The sequence below is a fragment of the Argopecten irradians genome, chromosome 13 (genome assembly GCF_041381155.1).
Source record: "Argopecten irradians isolate NY chromosome 13, Ai_NY, whole genome shotgun sequence".
Classification (NCBI taxonomy): domain Eukaryota; kingdom Metazoa; phylum Mollusca; class Bivalvia; order Pectinida; family Pectinidae; genus Argopecten; species Argopecten irradians.
Window position 1 is genome coordinate 21,010,525 of NC_091146.1, and position 20,025 is coordinate 21,030,549.

Below are 20,025 nucleotides of genomic sequence, written 5' to 3' on the forward strand. Positions count from 1 at the left end.
CAGATTTTGTCTCACCGACTAAGGTCAGTGTTCTGTCAGTGTTTGTGTTTTTCCATTCTATGAGCAGTAGATGAGTTATACATGCATGCATAGTAGGGACACATAGATCTTCGTATTTTATAAAGGATTATAGAGACTGTCTTCATCAATTTTTCATCTGTCGATCAAGGTAAAATCTATAGAAATAGGCGTCCAAGGAGGAGATCGAGAGAAAAGGAAATGTACATTATCTTTAAAGAGTAAAATATTTTACTATGTGTCTATATATTGCAATGTTTATCAAAAATATACTTTTATATTAGTTTATTGACAATTTGATCTGATAGCAAATTTACGTGACAGCTGCTATATATATTTATTCCTTGACATCATGATCTTAAAATTTAATGATCATCTGAGTTGGTAATTTAGGTTATAACTACATGCTGTTAATTTTTATTTGCTATTTAGAGCAATATTGTCTTCACAGGTATTGTAAATATCATTTGTTATTTAAGATTTAACTTCATATACATTTGAGAGAAAAATACAGTCACTTTTAAATGGTATATGTATCTGTTACAATCCAAGGGGAGATAATCCTGTACAATTGCAAGCCAATTATGTTCCTCTCATTTATAGAGTAATTGATCTTTAGAATTATATCAGAAGACTGGTTTTGGCTTCGTTTTAAAATTATTTACATTTCTGTGTTAAGTTATGATCCTTCATTTGTTTTATCTGAGGTACTGTTAGTTATATTACTGATCAACTAAAAGAAATGATACAACTTGGTAGACAGAATTACTATACTGCTGTGTATAATTCCTTCCAGTAAAGACTATTCTATAAATTGTCCACATTTTCTATAGTCATGGTTTAACACCACACATGCCAACAGCCAAAAAAATGAGGAAATAATGATAGAAGATTACAGACAGGATAATATCACCTGATTGTTTTAAAGCAGATCAACAAGTTTGCGTGGAGTTAATGGCCGACGAGTTTTCCATGGTTTGTGTAGTGTCTGTAATATCAACTGATTTAATGAAATTACACAAATCAATATTAGCGATACAATACTAATGTTATCAGTTGTCGTCAGCGATGTAATAGCTTCGCTTTCACAGATCTCAATATATCATGTGGGAGGGTTGAAAAGCTAGAAATCAATATGTTTTAAATGTGTTTGTTACAGATACTTGAAGGTCTTGCCAGAACAAGTGGGGAAAGGGTGGTGGTGATTCCTGTTCTGTAGGTTCTAGCTATTCCATGAAATAAATCCATGCATCCACATTGTCCTGTACTCCTGTTATAGAAACTAAAAAGTCTTTCGAGAAGACTTGGGGTGTGCTTAGTGTTTAACATGCACCCATTCTGTTCTGACATTATCCATCTGCATCACCTTGTATCATTTTAGGAAAACATAAGATTAAGGCAGTATAATACATGGTTTTGAGACATATTTCATTATTTCTACGTTTAGTGTATACATAATAATGGTATATTTTGGTAGAATTTCATCTGGGAATAACTTACAGTTGATATTTGAAAGGTGTCAAAATTTACAATATATTAAGTATAAAATTCAGTAAATATGCATTAATATTTATTGAATTATTTACCTCCTTAAACCAAACCAACATCTCAGCAAAATGTTGGGAAATTAAAGAGGTGTAATTAAATTTACGACCATATTTCAACCTAATACATACCAGCCTTCCAGTCTTCCCAAAACTGTTAGCATGTACATGTTTACTTTAAGTTTACCTGATGAGGCCTGATATTAACTTACCTGTACTAGATATTTCTCAACATGCACTTGAGAGGTACATTGTCGATTTCTTCTGCCAAGTTTTTTGGCCGTCTGCGCCAGGATCTATAATTGATTGGTAGATTTGTGTAAAGTTGTTAGATTAAATACTACTTGTGGTAGATGTGTTACACCAAACTCTAACAAAACAGAACAGATAAGATTCTGGCTTTAGTTGGAGCAAAAATCTTAAACTTATGTTCACCAGTAATATGTATACATGCGTTTGGTTATTCCTATATACATATAGTGATCGTTTTTGAAGCGGTTTTCTTTTGCATAAGAAAAAAGTCTGCTATTGATGAAATGTGGAGTAATTGGTCATTTGATGTGAAATATTAGAAAACAAGATTACTTTAAAATGTAATGCAGTTTTGTCAACTTTTTTCCAGAACTGAAAGTCTTTTGAATATATTCCTGAAAATGTTAAATGTGTAAATTGATAATGACAGTATTTAAATTGTTGATGTGTCAATAGGATCTCTATTTATATATTACATAATTGTAAGATGTTTTGAAATTCTATTTAAATGCACAAATACATAATGATCTCATTTCTCTTTTTTTTGCAGTTTGGCTTGGAGGAATTTAAAAGGATACATATCTACAGTGAAACTCTATAAGAGATAATAACCTTTACAACAAAAATCAACAATATTGGATTTACTTGCTGTATTTCAAAAGAAATTTTGTTTCCATGACCTGGTGAGGACGGAAAAGCTGTGTTAAAATTCTCAACTTTTTCCTATGAAAGACCAATCTACTCAAGGATTCATGGTTCGTACAAGGGGGGACAACTCTGTTTATGATGAAGGTGGGGACGAAACAGAAGCCAATGGATATTTTACATTCAGCCATCTTGATACATTGAGGACGAATCCTTCACACATTGACCTCATAATGGGAGGGACCGAGTCTTCAGAAATTAATGAAAATGATAAAGATTTGATACATATCGATACGTCGGGCTACAGCTCAGATAATGGGCCAAAGTCTCCCGCGAGTTTGGACAGCGGGGTCATTCTTAGTGACAGAGCCGATTTTGATGCAAAATGGCCACCGGACGGCAAAGAGAGACCCAGTATACATAGTTCACCAAACGGGAATGTCAATGTTCATGAAACAAAGGGATCGTTTGAAATTGATGGAGTTCTTTTCAAAGATTTGGATCAAATTCGGCCAAAGACTCCAGAAAGCGACGTCAACAGTGGAGTTTTGTCAAAACCTGAGTATCAGATTTTTGAGATTGATGCTCTCAGTGCAAATTCTCATGGATGTTTACCACCAGATGATTGTTATGATGAAGAAAACATCTCAAAGACCGAGAAGTTTCTGTGCAATAATAATGAAAGTAAAATGACCAATTCAAATGTAGATGTGAACCAGATTCAATCTAATTCAAATCCTGATCTGACACAAATGACACCTGATTCAAACATTCCTGACAATCTGACAAATAATGAATCTAGTGAAAATTTCACAGAAAATCATATTACCATATCTGATTCAACTGTTGATGTGAATTCAAGCATTGCTATGATACAGACTCCTGCAAACATCGTTGAAGTTGAGATTCCTGTTGATTCAACATCTCTTGACAAATCTGATGTTGTTGTATTCACAAGACAAATATCAGTTGATTCTGTTGACTCTGATATATCAGATCAACATTCAGTTGATTCTAGATCTACAGAAAATGACTTCTCTGGTTCAACACACTCAGCAGATCATTCTACCAATTTATCTCATCAAAGTTCAAGCTCTTCAGTGAACCAGATTTCTGTGAACAGCTCAAGGAATCCTGGGGAAGAATCCAAAAGGATTGTGAAATTCGATATTCAGGAATCTGAACTAAAAAATCTCTCAGTGGACCAGACAAGTATTCATTCAAATGATTCTACTACTCAAAGTACTAGAGGACTGACAGACAATGGGAAGTCCCAGGAGTGGGGTTCAGATGCTGAGGACTCGTGCGACAGTCCGAGTCAAGACATGTATGAAAGTCCTTTGGAGGAACAATCTCTTGTCCAATCACAAAATAGTGCCATTAATTCATCTGTCAATCAGTTAGATCATATTCTTTCATTTAATCACATGACAACAGTTGGTCATATGACCTCTGAAAGTCATGTGACAGTAGACGAAGTGGAATGTTCATGCGATCACCAACATGATTTCGAACAAAGTGACGCTGATTGTCAAACATTTGATGATCAAGATTTTATTGAAAACGGGGATATGCAATATTATGATTGTTATGCTTCACAACCGCACCAAAGATCAGGATTACATCCAATATCGGAGGAAGGGGACGATATCTTTTTACCTGACGGCCATTTTGAATATAATGCTGAAAACAATTATCTGTGTACTTGTGAAGAGTGTATGAAAAATTTACGAATAGAAACAATATCAACGTCTGACAAATCCACTATGTGTCCCGAGGAACCCCCTTATGTTTTAATGTGTGAAATTTGTGAAGGGTAAGACCTGAAGTTAAAAATAGATATAACGATTTACAGTCAGATCAACTTCATTTAAACTTAGATTGAAATACCATTTGATTTAAAAGGCATAAGAAAGTGTCCGCTTGAAAATATTAGTTCTAAATTTCAATTCCACATTAAATATAAACAGCTCAAAAAATATGTAACTTGATTTTTCGCAATTTTTTTTTGTTTCAATTACAGACTATTTTATTGTTAGGTCGTATTACTAAGAAAAAGATTAAAATATGTTTTTTTGAAGGAAATCTTCATTAACTATTTTTTTGCTTTTAGATTAATTGCAATGATATTAATTTTGTAACATTTTAAAGATATCTTATTTTCAAACTTAAGTGCATATATATAATGTTTTGAAAACTCAATTTGGAAAAAGTCAATAATTAAATCATTTTATCTTGACGAGTAATGAAACAACCAACCCATTAATTCTATACTCGGAGGATATATAGATACCTGAATCACTGGGCTGTATAGTTCAGTATATCTATACAGGTGTTACGTTATGTAATCTCCTTTCACACTCGTGTGATAGAGTTAAAATTGACAACAGATTTTAGGCGTCAGATCATGAGGTTAGTCAGGGTGACATTTTTAGGCCAGTGGTATTTAGCTGGTTTGACAGGAAATGTCCACTGGAACTAGGATTATGTTGAAATCCATATGGATTATTGGGATTTATCTTGACTTTAAACTTTTATTCCTACGTGAATCTATAGCAGGATCAAGGTTTATGTACCACAAAATGTGACCCATCATTATAGGAGTTTGAATAAAAAAAATTTAAAAAAAAAACTAAAAATGACAACACTTGTAATAGTCAGGTAATCCACCAATAATATACAAATAAATCCTCATTTTGTAAAATATGTAAAAAAAAACTGTTGAAAGTCTTTCAAGACATTAAACTTAAAATATTAAATTACCAATTACTTTAACATTTAAAAGAGAAAATTGAAAAAGGGTGAAGAAACACATATAGGTACATTTTTTGTACATTCGTTTTGTTAATAAGTGGAGACAACTCATTGGTTTTTCTTGAAGGGGATAACTCCAGTTAATTTATGTAACAATGTATATTGTATAATTTCAGTGACTTTTACCATTTTATTTTGTTTTATGTTAACATTTAAAATGTCCTGTAAAATTACAGATTATTAGAAAACCAACTTCAGAAGACGGAGAAGGATGGAAAGAAAAAGGAAGAAGAACTGAGGAAAGAGATTCGGCACCTGAAGAAAGACAACGAAGAACAACAGAAAGTCATCACCCAGGTAAGTATTCTGATTATAATAATTACCCTGAAGGGCAGCACAAATAAAATTACATTCTTTTTAACTCATTCACCCCTAAAAGTCAAAATGGACTGTTCCATTCTTCAAATTAGAAGAGTCCAAATGTGACTTAGGGGTGAACGAGAAAAGATGAATTTAAAAACTTTGTTCCCGACTGTTTTGATTGTTACAGGCAATATTGATACTTGTAAATGCAATGAAACTGAAACAATTTAATAGTATTTTTGTTTACTTGGTATATTTAGTAAAACTTCAATTCTGAAATATTCCCAAGAGTTATGCAAAAGATCTGTTGAAATTTAATTGATGTTTGAAGTTACCTTCACTGAATAAAAAATATGTGCACATGCAAGTCCTACGCCAAGTCAGTTTATGTATCATATTGTTGAGCAGTAATTTTCTGTTATCACTTTAAAGAGATTTAGTATTAGAAGCTTATTATTTAGGATGATTTATTGAAAAAATTTAGTGATAAACGACTAAAGATTCTTTTCAATCATTTCATTCAAATTATTAATCTAACATTATGAATTACAAGCAACAACAAAGCAGCTCTTTAAAAGACCTGATATGTTTGATTATCTCCCTTTTACATAACCTTAAAATTCACCTTGTTATGTGAAGGTGACAGAATATCACGAGGTCACCAGGACTGTTACCATCAAAAATTAAATTCAAAAATCCTTTCAGTCTGATACAATTCACAAGTCAGTGACATGACCTTACTGATGATGAGTTGTTGAAAAAACTTCTGAGTTTATTTTTTACACTTTCTCTACAGGCATCTGAGGCCTGATAATATGTGCTATTCCCCAAGGGGAAAAAATTGTCACCCGACACATTTTTTTCCTAAATTACTAATTTTCTTTCAAAAATGATATACATGGCCTCCCTGAAATCATCACAGAAAAAAATAATCTTGGTTTTGTATTTTTCTAGCAAAAAAAATATGTATTGTTAACATGTAGCAGGCCACTCAAATTAAAATATATAAAGAAAATAAGGAAAATACATATGCAAGTTATTTAACATAATTTTAACATTAATGTATAGTCTTTAAATACATTAATTTGTTTGTGCTACTGTATACCATATTTAACATTGAATATTCTGTTATCTGCACTTTCAATGATGAAAACATGGAGAAGAAAACTTGCAAAGAATTCCATCCAATTATTCAACAATATTGATCCCCGTTAACTTATATTGATATAACTTAAGAGATGCTTGATTTTAGTAATCCTATGGTCAGGTATTTTTTGGCAGAATATTTTCGATTTTGTGTGATCATTAGAAAATTATTAATTTTGTAAATGTTGACAAATGGGTAAACATAAATAGCCTTGTCAGTAAGGCAGATGTTAAAATTTCACTTCGTTGAAATTTTATTTTGCTGTTGAATTTTGACACATTTTTGTTAAAAAATTGTAAAAAAAAAATTGGATAACATAGATTATAACAGTCAGAAAAAAAATGGATTATAATGAATCTGGTTTAAGTTGTTAAATATAGTCATTATAACAGAATATGTATTTCACGAATATTATAAAATTACAGTGTTTTGTGGTATTCATCATCCCTACCGTAAACTGTTTATATTTCACAAATAAGCGCATATAATGATATCATTCTATGAAAAGTATTTTTAATTTAAGTTTTTCATAATTGTACATACATTAAAGCCTTTATGGTTTTTTTATATTTTCAAAAAAAAAAATCAAAAAAAAAATACCGGTCTATTTGTGAAAACAAACGGTTTACAAATATTTGTCCTACATTAATGATTGTTGTCTATGTAATTAATCATAATGATAATGTTGTACCTGTAACGATTTGTGTTAAATGTTATCATATATGATTTGTAGTCATTCATTTAGTAGAATGTTTTTAATCTTATTTTTTCACAGCGTAAAAAATCACATGTAGGTAGCTATCTGTACATATCACTGTTTTGGAAATTAGAGTTACCTCCCCTTACACTAATAACATGTCGAGTTTTACTTACTGGTAATTTGTTTTTCGTTGATGAAAAATTGCTTTAGTTGAAAGTCACTTTCACATTCTCTATTTGAATTAAGCTTCTTTTATCTTTTTTTTTAATAAATAATTTCTTATTCATTTTAATGATTACTCATAAGGGGAAATAACTCTCGATTCTTCAGATCAGTTACACTCAAGTCAAACCTTGACTTCATATCATAATCTTACTTATTAGCTGTTTGAACATATAATTCAAATTTGCTTTTAAAAATAACTTTCTTCCTTCATTTAGTTCTATAATTCCATTTAACACATGGTGTATAATATCAAATGCCCAAATGTGTATATTTTCTTTATTTCTTTTTTATCAGATTTTTTCCCATTATTAAAAGTACAAAAAAAAATGTTTTTGAAAATTATTGGTGAACATCTAAGATTAATTTTCAAGTATAATGATTCTCTCATTTTTTTTAAAAAAGAGGAAAAGGAAAAAAAACCTTCTTTTCTTACATAAGTATATGAATATTTAGGAAAATGAAAAGGGCACATACCAATTAATCTTACATAGAAGCACAAAGTCCTCAAATTTACTGTAGATTTATTAATAGATTTTTAGTGCTTTATATTCATGTATCATAGATAACAAATAAATTCTAACTCATTCACCCCTTATAAGACACATTAGACTCTTCTTCTTCATGGACTGGAACAGTTAATTATGAAATTTCAGGGGTGAATCGGTTACATCATTTTTCTTCAAATAATATTCACGTATTTCTATCATAAGCACAAAATCTGGCAGTGTATTTACTCACTGGCTTGTTATATAAACTTCAACCTTTTCTCTCTTTTTTCTTGCATGATAATGAAATAAATTTATATCTTATTTCAAGTAGGAGTATTCTGACAGTTCTCATCAACTTTGCAACGTGAATTTTTGTATGTTGAAGGCATTTCTTTCACTTTTATTAAAAATGACATTGAAATTCTTTAAAAGAAGTAATTTTATTCATCAGAATTTGTCTTGAGATTCAAGTCAAGGTTTCACTAGGCTGTGTATAGGTTATTGAGTACAGTATATCCCACAAGTCAATCTGTATGTTCTGGTTGGTTGTGAGGCCCATTAAGGGGGAAATTGAATGTCTTAAAAATGGTAACCTTAAAAATGGGAAGGAATCATTTATTACATCATTAATACTGGGAAAAAATGGACACAACATACTGAAATATGATGTTAGGTATACAATGCAAAAACAAGACCATAAAACTAAAATAAAATAAAGGTCAATTATAAGTCATTCTAATTTTGTTTCCTTAATGGGCCTCTTTAAATTTTATGCTAATGAATGGAGCTGTAAATATATAACTATGTTACTAGACCTATAAATATCTTGTATGCAACATCTTGATAACGAAAAAAGGTTATAATAAAATATTGATCAAACCAGCTTATTTTGTTGTTACAAAAAAGGAAATTTGCGTCTTAAGATTTGTCTTTTCGAATATATATATAATATTGATAATATCAATATAAAAAAACCATGATACTAGATTATCCAGATTTGAAATCTGAAGATTTTTAAAGTTTTTCTCCAATTTATTGAGAAGATTATATTTCTTTTGACTTTTTTTATTAAGAAATAAGTAATGTAAAAAATCAAAATGAAAAAAAAATGTTTTCAGAATCAATGAACATTTAAGAGTATAAGAAAATTTGATGGAAAATAAAAAATTCAGTTTCCATGCTTTACAAAACCAAATATTATAAACATTAAGGAAAATGAATTAAGGTGCGGGGGATAATTAAATAGGAAATTATTTTGAAATATTTTCCATAAAAAAAACAAGATGTTGTATGCAAATGAGCCACAGGACAAATGACAGTGTTTGCTTTATGTTGATATTAATCTTGTTGCTGACAATCATATTAATCAAGATTATTTTAATGTATTTATATTTAATCCTGACAATTGTACATATACAACTATATCTGCACAAGATGGTTGTGGTTTATATGTATAACTGTGATTTATAGAATCAGCAATATTCAAAATATTTAGTTACAATAAATAAAGATTTGCGTTATAATGCCATAAGATAACCCTGAATAGATAAAAAAAATATAGTCACAGATCATGAAGATGAAGAAGTATTATATAACTGTTTTGTACATATAAAATAAAATGGATTATTAATTTTAGATGTTGCTTGATATGTAGATAGAAAAATTCAGAAAATAAAAAAGAAATAATAAAATAGAATCTTAAAGAATAAAAAAATACTATATTTTCTATTGGAAATATGTTTCCACAATGATTTAACCAATGATAATTAAAAATAATAGTGTATAGCTTCATTCATTTTTTGCTATTGAATAAATAAAGAATGTATTATTATGCCAGACTTCAAGAATGCGATGTAATTATGCATGGTATTTGGAAGTTGACCATTATGCCTACCATATACATTATGACATAAGGTGGAGGCCATTTTGTATAGTTTCATTGACAATTTTTTCATCAAAATCAAAATAATTTGGTCATTACTTGAAATACAAACGTATCTAATATACCTTTTTGAATTTATATAATTATTTTATACATTAAGTTTTTGCTGAAGTTTGAAGCATGCAGATTTTTTCTTGAGATTTTCAAAAGCATGTTGTTTTTCCTTCAGATTTTAAAAATAAAAATGAAGCATGCAGTTTGTGATCTTTTTCTTTCGTAAATCAAATTGCTATTGATAGACATAAATTTTTGGCAAAGAAGATTTTATGCAAAGTATCAAACTTTTATTGAAAAAAAAAGTGTTCTAGCCTAATGTACAGAAATATCAGAAATCCATTGGAAAAAGACCATCTTAAATCGTAAATATTTGCATACTTTTCCAATCTTACATTCTAATGAAAATAAGGGTTATTTGATTGATATCAATTTCCAATTAACATTTTAGATAAATATAAACATTCGGTGATATCTCTAGGGTGGTGTTTATTCAAATATGAAAAAAAGTAAACATTTGATATTCATCTTAGATTATTTTAATGTTAAGGGATGGTCAAATCAATGTGGTTTTGACTATTTGGCCCTTTAAATTAAACTCTGACTTATTGTTTTATTACAGAACATCTCACTCTCTCCCGAGGCTAAGATTGAGGCTACCATGCAGCATGAGATTACACGACTTACGTCAGAAAATCTGGTAAATAGAATACAATGTCTATTTCCTTCAAAATAATTATCATGAAATTAAAAACCTTGATTTCCCTTATTATATACTGTAATTACTCATAACCAATTAAATGAGAAATATTATATAGCACGAGATAAATATTGGAGAAAAAATATTTTTCATATTTTCATATTATGACTGATCATTAAATGACAAACATTTTTTCCAGGATCTACGAGAGACAATAGACAAGAATTCAGACCAGATGCGAAGACTTAAGAAAATGCTTAAGGTGTATGCTAAACGTCTTAAGGATGGAGAAGGTTTGTTTATCTAACCCTAAGTTCTCTCCCTTGTTCTTCTATTATCTCCCTTGCTTATTAATTATCTCCCTTGCTCTCAAATTATCTCTCTTTATTTTAAGTTGTCCCCCATCTAGCAAACACCCTTACCTCTCTCTGATGCTCGTGAATTATATTTCTTGGACTTGAACTTAACTATTTCCATTCATATTAAGGCGTCTTGATGTGATATACATGTATAATTTTTTGAACTTTTTCATACAGAATAAATTACGTTATCCGAAAATCTACCATGCGTTGAATATAATAAACCCCGTGTGATGTTGAAGATCCGAAAACTTTCTCTTGTGATTAACTAGCTCTGCTTGTTTTTCCTACAGTAAAGAAACCGAGTGCACGTGGTATGGCATCCTGTCGTGTAATATCTATAACGAATAGGACAATGATTAAAAATAAATACAACACCCACCCTCCACGGGTATAATTACCAGTGTACCTATAGTCCTTCACAACACTATAACTGCCCCAGGACATGGCATGCGACAACTAAATGTATATGTTTGTTGTGTTATTATCACGGGGTCCGTTGATCAGACCTCAGTGCTAATCTATCGGTGTTCGCTCAGTCAAGGCCGTTTATCAGTTTTGGTTTTTCAGTTACATTCGAGCAATTCCGATCTCAAAAATCAGTGCGTAAATTTGTAATGGGACAGGGGATCCGTTTTTTGGGTAGTTTTAAGATACTATAAATAAAGAGCGTATTTCATTTATGTACATGATAATCTCATTATTTTGGTTTCCTAGATATTGATCGTTTTTGATAATGGTTGCGGTTTGGGTGAAGTTACACTAGTAACTATTTAGTTGTGGATGCTGGTGAGGCGCCGTCCACATCCACCTTCCGTGGAATACTTGTTTATGTTGAGAATTATTGTTCCCAGCTGCTGGAAATCGCTTGCAGGAACTTGACGCAAGGATGTGAAAACAAGGCCACAGTAGCGTTGACATTGTGGGCGTCAAATCAAAAATCGAGAAAGAAAGTACATGGGCATGTTGGAATACCAGAAGGACGACGGAAAATGTTCCTACCATTAAAAAACTCATCATTGGGTCATTATTTACTAATGACAACAGGTCAGATTCCCTTTTTTGATATTTTATATATTTCAGACAATTTTATGCTTAAATTTTGTAAACATGACCTGTGTTTAAGCTTAGATTTGATTTTGAACAAACAATCATGAAAAACTGATCAAGGAAATTGGCAATAAAACTGATTGACATTTTAGTAATTACAGTTATACCTGTCAATATTTGACCATCGAAGGAAAGCAATTACAGAGTGTCATATATATCACATTTGTCATCAGTAATCCAGGTTCAAGTAAAACTACTTAGACAACATTGACCTTATAAAAGGTCAAAAAACGCCTATAAATCATGTCTAAACACGGAGTCGGGGAATTTAATATACGGAAATAATGTCAGATGGGTTAGATATTATATAAAACTGCAAGTTTCACTTTAATGTAATATTATGGCTTTGAAGCTAAATAGGAATGATATTTTGTAAAGTTTATTATCTTGAGAGATCTTTGAGAGCAATAGTACATATAATTTTACAAAAAGTTACAGATTTGAAGCCAAAGGGTTGCTCCAGAAGGTCTGTATGCTCCCGGGTTTACCTGTCCTATGTATCCATTATAATGAGCGTACGGGCCACCAGACTACATCAACGATGGACGAGAAAGAATCCGGCTCTCTACACACTATTTCTCGATAAAAAGCGTGGAGAAAGTGTTGTTCTAGGTATGCTAATTATTACTCTACATTGAGGAATGTATTAATATTTGTGAAAAAACAAAGTGTAACAAATAATCAAATTTGATCATGGACCTTAATCCCGTCTTTGCATTTTACAGAGTTACCTACTTTTCGGGTATGTATTCCATAGGGATTGTCATAATTTTGTGTGATTGCAAATCTCGCGTCAACTTTCTTTTGGAAAAAAGTATGTTGTTACTCACTCGGAAGCAACTGGTACATCACATTCCATACTTACTTACCTTGTCGATATATGGCAGATGACTTTCTGTAAATAATGGAACTACAAGAATATATCAGAGTGTCATTTTATCTCATCTTCTAGAACATGTAATTTGTTTTTCTTACATAGAAATCGGGGTGTGGTAATGTCTTGGTCTATAAAATGATATGTATTTTGTTTATACAGAAACATTCATGGTGACCTTGACACGCGTGACCCTGTGCTGGCCAACACTGTGTTGCTACACTCACTGAAACAGTACAGTGAGAGAAGGTAAGCTCTGCGTCAATAAGGTGCTTTCATTTTGACAGCCTGCTAAATGGTGCATTGTTTATTTCTGAATTCAAGTTCTAACACAATTAACTTATCTTATGAAAAATACTTTGGAACCTTAATAGAATTTATAAATACATCTCAATAAAGTCAGGTAAATATTTCTTTGCAGAAATGAAACTTTGCAAATGTTCAATTCATACACATGACAGATGAAATCTGTCTTAATCTCTTAAACTAGACAGAGGAAACCATACAAACCCATGATAGGTAAAGCTCTCATACACATGACAGAAAATCTGTCTTAATCTCTTAAAACTAGACAGAGGAAACCATACAACCCATGATAGGTAAAGCTCTCTCATACACATGACAGAAAAAATCTGTCTTAATCTCTTAAACTAGACAGAGGAAACCATACAACCCATGATAGGTAAAGCTCTCATACACATGACAGAAAAAATCTGTCTTAATCTCTTAAACTAGACAGAGGAAACCATACAACCACATGATAGGTAAAGCTCTCATACACATGACAGAAAATCTGTCTTAATCTCTTAAACTAGACAGAGGAAACCATACCACCCCATGATAGGTAAAGCTCTCATACACATGACAAGGAAATCTGTCTTAATCTCTTAAACTAGACAGAGGAAACCATACAACCCATGATAGGTAAAGCTCTCATACATGACATGACTAGACAGAGGATATCTGTCAGATAATCTGTCTTAAACTAGACAGAGGAAAACCATACAACCCATGATAGGTAAAGCTCTCATACACATGACAGAAAATCTGTCTTAATCTCTTAAACTAGACAGAGGAAACCATACAACCCATGATAGGTAAAGCTCTCATACACATGACAGAAAATCTGTCTTAATCTCTTAAACTAGACAGAGGAAACCATACAACCCATGATAGGTAAAGCTCTCATACACATGACAGGAAATCTGTCTTAATCTCTTAAACTAGACAGAGGAAACCATACAACCCATGATAGGTAAAGCTCTCATACACATGACAGAAAATCTGTCTTAATCTCTTAAACTAGACAGAGGAAACCATACAACCCATGATAGGTAAAGTTCTCATACACATGACAGGAAATCTGTCTTAATCTCTTAAAACTAGACAGAGGAAACCATACAACCCATGATAGGTAAAGTTCTCATACACATGACAGAAAATCTGTCTTAATCTCTTAAACTAGACAGAGGAAACCATACAACCCATGATAGGTAAAGTTCTCATACACATGACAGAAAATCTGTCTTAATCTCTTAAACTAGACAGAGGAAACCATACAACCCATGATAGGTAAAGTTCTCATACACATGACAGGAAATCTGTCTTAATCTCTTAAACTAGACAGAGGAAACCATATAACCCATGATAGGTAAAGTTCTCATACACATGACAGAAAATCTGTCTTAATCTCTTAAACTAGACAAGAGGAAACCATACAAACCCATGATAGGTAAAGCTCTCATACACATGACAGAAAATCTGTCTTAATCTCTTAAACTAGACAGAGGAAACCATACAACCCATGATAGGTAAAGCTCTCATACACATGACAGAAAATCTGTCTTAATCTCTTAAACTAGACAGAGGAAACCATACAACCCATGATAGGTAAAGCTCTCATACACATGACAGAAAATCTGTCTTAATCTCTTAAACTAGACAGAGGAAACCATACAACCCATGATAGGTAAAGTCTCATACACATGACAGAAAATCTGTCTTAATCTCTTAAACTAGACAGAGGAAACCATACAACCCATGATAGGTAAAGTTCTCATACACATGACAGGAAATCTGTCTTAATCTCTTAAACTAGACAGAGGAAACCATACAACCCATGATAGGTAAAGTTCTCATACACATGACAGGAAATCTGTCTTAATCTCTTAAACTAGACAGAGGAAACCATACAACCCATGATAGGTAAAGCTCTCATACACATGACAGAAAATCTGTCTTAATCTCTTAAACTAGACAGAGGAAACCATACAACCCATGATAGGTAAAGCTCTCATACACATGACAGGAAATCTGTCTTAATCTCTTAAACTAGACAGAGGAAACCATATAACCCATGATAGGTAAAGCTCTCATACACATGACAGAAAATCTGTCTTAATCTCTTAAATAGACAGAGGAAACCATACAACCCATGATAGGTAAAGCTCTCATACACATGACAGGAAATGTCTTAATCTCTTAAACATAGACAGAGGAAAACATAACAAAACCATGATAGGTAAAGTTCTCATACACATGAAGAAAATCTGTCTTAATCTCTTAAACTAGACAGAGGAAACCATACAACCCATGATAGGTAAAGCTCTCATACACATGACAGAAAATCTGTCTTAATCTCTTAAACTAGACAGAGGAAACCATACAACCCATGATAGGTAAAGCTCTCATACACATGACAGAAAAATCTGTCTTAATCTCTTAAACTAGACAGAGGAAACCATACAACCCATGATAGGTAAAGCTCTCATACACATGACAGAAAATCTGTCTTAATCTCTTAAACTAGACAGAGGAAACCATACAACCCATGATAGGTAAAGCTCTCATACACATGACAGAAAATCTGTCTTAATCTCTTAAACTAGACAGAGGAAACCATACAACCCATGATAGGTAAAGTTCTCATACACATGACAGAAAATCTGTCTTAATCTCTTAAACTAGACAGAGGAAAAAACCCATAGGTAAACTCTCCATGAAAATCTGTCTTAATCTCTTAAAGGTAAAGGAAACCATACAACCCATGATAGGTAAAGCTCTCATACACATGACAGAAAATCTGTCTTAATCTCTTAAACTAGACAGAGGAAACCATACAACCCATGATAGGTAAAGCTCTCATACACATGACAGAAAATCTGTCTTAATCTCTTAAACTAGACAGAGGAAACCATACAACCCATGATAGGTAAAGTTCTCATACACATGACAGAAAATCTGTCTTAATCTCTTAAACTAGACAGAGGAAACCATACAACCCATGATAGGTAAAGCATCTTATACACATGACAGAAAATCTGTCTTAATCTCTTAAACTAGACAGAGGAAACCATACAACCCATGATAGGTAAAGTCTCATACACATGACAGGAAATCTGTCTTAATCTCTTAAACTAGACAGAGGAAACCATACAACCCATGATAGGTAAAGCTCTCATACACATGACAGGAAATCTGTCTTAATCTCTTAAACTAGACAGAGGAAACCATACAACCCATGATAGGTAAAGCTCTCATACACATGACAGAAAATCTGTCTTAATCTCTTAAACTAGACAGAGGAAACCATACAACCCATGATAGGTAAAGCTCTCATACACATGACAGAAAATCTGTCTTAATCTCTTAAACTAGACAGAGGAAACCATACAACCCATGATAGGTAAAGCTCTCATACACATGACAGAAAATCTGTCTTAATCTCTTAAACTAGACAGAGGAAACCATACAACCCATGATAGGTAAAGTTCTCATACACATGACAGGAAATCTGTCTTAATCTCTTAAACTAGACAGAGGAAACCATACAACCCATGATAGGTAAAGTTCTCTCATACACATGACAGAAAATCTGCTCTTGCGAAATCTCTTAAACTAGACAGAGGAAACCATACAACCCATGATAGGTAAAGCTCTCATACACATGACAGAAATCTGTCTTAATCTCTTAAACTAGACAGAGGAAACCATACAACCCATGATAGGTAAAGCTCTCATACACATGACAGAAAATCTGTCTTAATCTCTTAAACTAGACAGAGGAAACCATACAACCCATGATAGGTAAAGCTCTCATACACATGACAGAAAATCTGTCTTAATCTCTTAAACTAGACAGAGGAAACCATACAACCCATGATAGGTAAAGCTCTCATACACATGACAGAAAATCTGTCTTAATCTCTTAAACTAGACAGAGGAAACCATACAACCCATGATAGGTAAAGCTCTCATACACATGACAGAAAATCTGTCTTAATCTCTTAAACTAGACAGAGGAAACCATACAACCCATGATAGGTAAAGTTCTCATACACATGACAGAAAATCTGTCTTAATCTCTTAAACTAGACAGAGGAAACCATACAACCCATGATAGGTAAAGTTCTCATACACATGACAGAAAATCTGTCTTAATCTCTTAAACTAGACAGAGGAAACCATACAACCCATGATAGGTAAAGCTCTCATACACATGACAGAAAATCTGTCTTAATCTCTTAAACTAGACAGAGGAAACCATACAACCCATGATAGGTAAAGCTCTCATACACATGACAGAAAATCTGTCTTAATCTCTTAAACTAGACAGAGGAAACCATACAACCCATGATAGGTAAAGCTCTCATACACATGACAGGAAAATCTGTCTTAATCTCTTAAACTAGACAGAGGAAACCATACAACCCATGATAGGTAAAGCTCTCATACACATGACAGGAAATCTGTCTTAATCTCTTAAACTAGACAGAGGAAACCATACAACCCATGATAGGTAAAGCTCTCATACACATGACAAAAAATCTGTCTTAATCTCTTAAACTAGACAGAGGAAACCATACAACCCATGATAGGTAAAGCTCTCATACACATGACAGAAAATCTGTCTTAATCTCTTAAACTAGACAGAGGAAACCATACAACCCATGATAGGTAAAGCTCTCATACACATGACAGAAAATCTGTCTTAATCTCTTAAACTAGACAGAGGAAACCATACAACCCATGATAGGTAAAGCTCTCATACACATGACAGAAAATCTGTCTTAATCTCTTAAACTAGACAGAGGAAACCATACAACCCATGATAGGTAAAGCTCTCATACACATGACAGAAAATCTGTCTTAATCTCTTAAACTAGACAGAGGAAACCATACAACCCATGATAGGTAAAGCTCTCATACACATGACAGAAAATCTGTCTTAATCTCTTAAACTAGACAGAGGAAACCATACAACCCATGATAGGTAAAGCTCTCATACACATGACAGAAAATCTGTCTTAATCTCTTAAACTAGACAGAGGAAACCATACAACCCATGATAGGTAAAGTTCTCATACACATGACAGGAAATCTGTCTTAATCTCTTAAACTAGACAGAGGAAACCATACCACCCATGATAGGTAAAGCTCTCATACACATGACAGAAAATCTGTCTTAATCTCTTAAACTAGACAGAGGAAACCATACAACCCATGATAGGTAAAGCTCTCATACACATGACAGAAAATCTGTCTTAATCTCTTAAACTAGACAGAGGAAACCATACAACCCATGATAGGTAAAGCTCTCATACACATGACAGAAAATCTGTCTTAATCTCTTAAACTAGACAGAGGAAACCATACAACCCATGATAGGTAAAGTTCTCATACACATGACAGAAAATCTGTCTTAATCTCTTAAACTAGACAGAGGAAACCATACAACCCATGATAGGTAAAGCTCTCATACACATGACAGAAAATCTGTCTTAATCTCTTAAACTAGACAGAGGAAACCATACAACCCATGATAGGTAAAGCTCTCATACACATGACAGGAAAATCTGTCTTAATCTCTTAAACTAGACAGAGGAAACCATACAACCCATGATAGGTAAAGCTCTCATACACATGACAGGAAATCTGTCTTAATCTCTTAAACTAGACAGAGGAAACCATACAACCCATGATAGGTAAAGTTCTCATACACATGACAGAAAATCTGTCTTAATCTCTTAAACTAGACAGAGGAAACCATACAAACAGCGTCTCTTACATACTGAAACCCTTAAAACTAGACATAGGAAACCATACCACCTGATAGGTAAAGTTCATACACATGACAGAAATCTGTCTTAATCTCTTAAACTAGACAGAGAAATGATACAACCCATGATAGGTAAAGTTCTTATACACATGACAGGAAATCTATCAAAGAAGAATAATCTCACAAAAAACATGTGTACTCTCAGTCATGTAACATAGAAATTCACATAACGACCTTATACATTATCTTATTATGTACAAATTTAAAGTAAAATTTAGTAAAGTTGACTGTTTTTGAGAAATTGTTTTTACACTAAACTTTAATGATATCATTTCACAATTAATTTATCTTTATCATAAAAATGAAAGGCATTGATTATTATTTCATTTATCTTGTACTACAGTGGCTGCAGTGCTGGAACACGAAGCCATTGCCGGACTTACGGCCAGTAAACCGTCTGGGATGCGTGGACGATCCTCCAGTACTGCCACAGATCCCGATGACGTGAAGGAACTCTCCCTCGACTCTTTAATGAAGGCTGTAAGTACACCTCGAAACTTGGAGTAATCTACCCTTGGTGGTGAATATTGATAGTAACGACATAAGTTTACTACCATGTCAATTGTTCCAGAGAAATACTCAAGAAATACTAATGACACAAACTATACTTATCTGCAAGGGAGAAAAAGGGGGTAGAGCCGATGTTGGTAATTGTATTGGTTGGTGGGGTAATGGTTTCCTGGGCCCCTAGGCTGGATATCAGGAGATATGCAGGGTGATCGGGGTAAAGTGTAAAGCAAAGCAGGTAGGTACAATTACAACAGGCAAAGGAGACCTCATTGCTTCATCTTT

The 20,025-nt window shown here is 32.8% G+C and overlaps 1 protein-coding gene across 1 annotated transcript in view; it reads left to right on the top strand.

The window, feature by feature from the left end:
- Positions 1 to 20,025, top strand: part of LOC138305689 (unconventional myosin-Va-like) — a 110,499-nt gene that overhangs the window by 82,974 nt on the left and 7,500 nt on the right. The window contains 4 exon segments of the mRNA XM_069245979.1: positions 5,450 to 5,570; positions 10,695 to 10,772; positions 10,972 to 11,065; positions 19,577 to 19,713. Coding sequence (XP_069102080.1) covers positions 5,450 to 5,570; positions 10,695 to 10,772; positions 10,972 to 11,065; positions 19,577 to 19,713 — 430 coding nt within the window.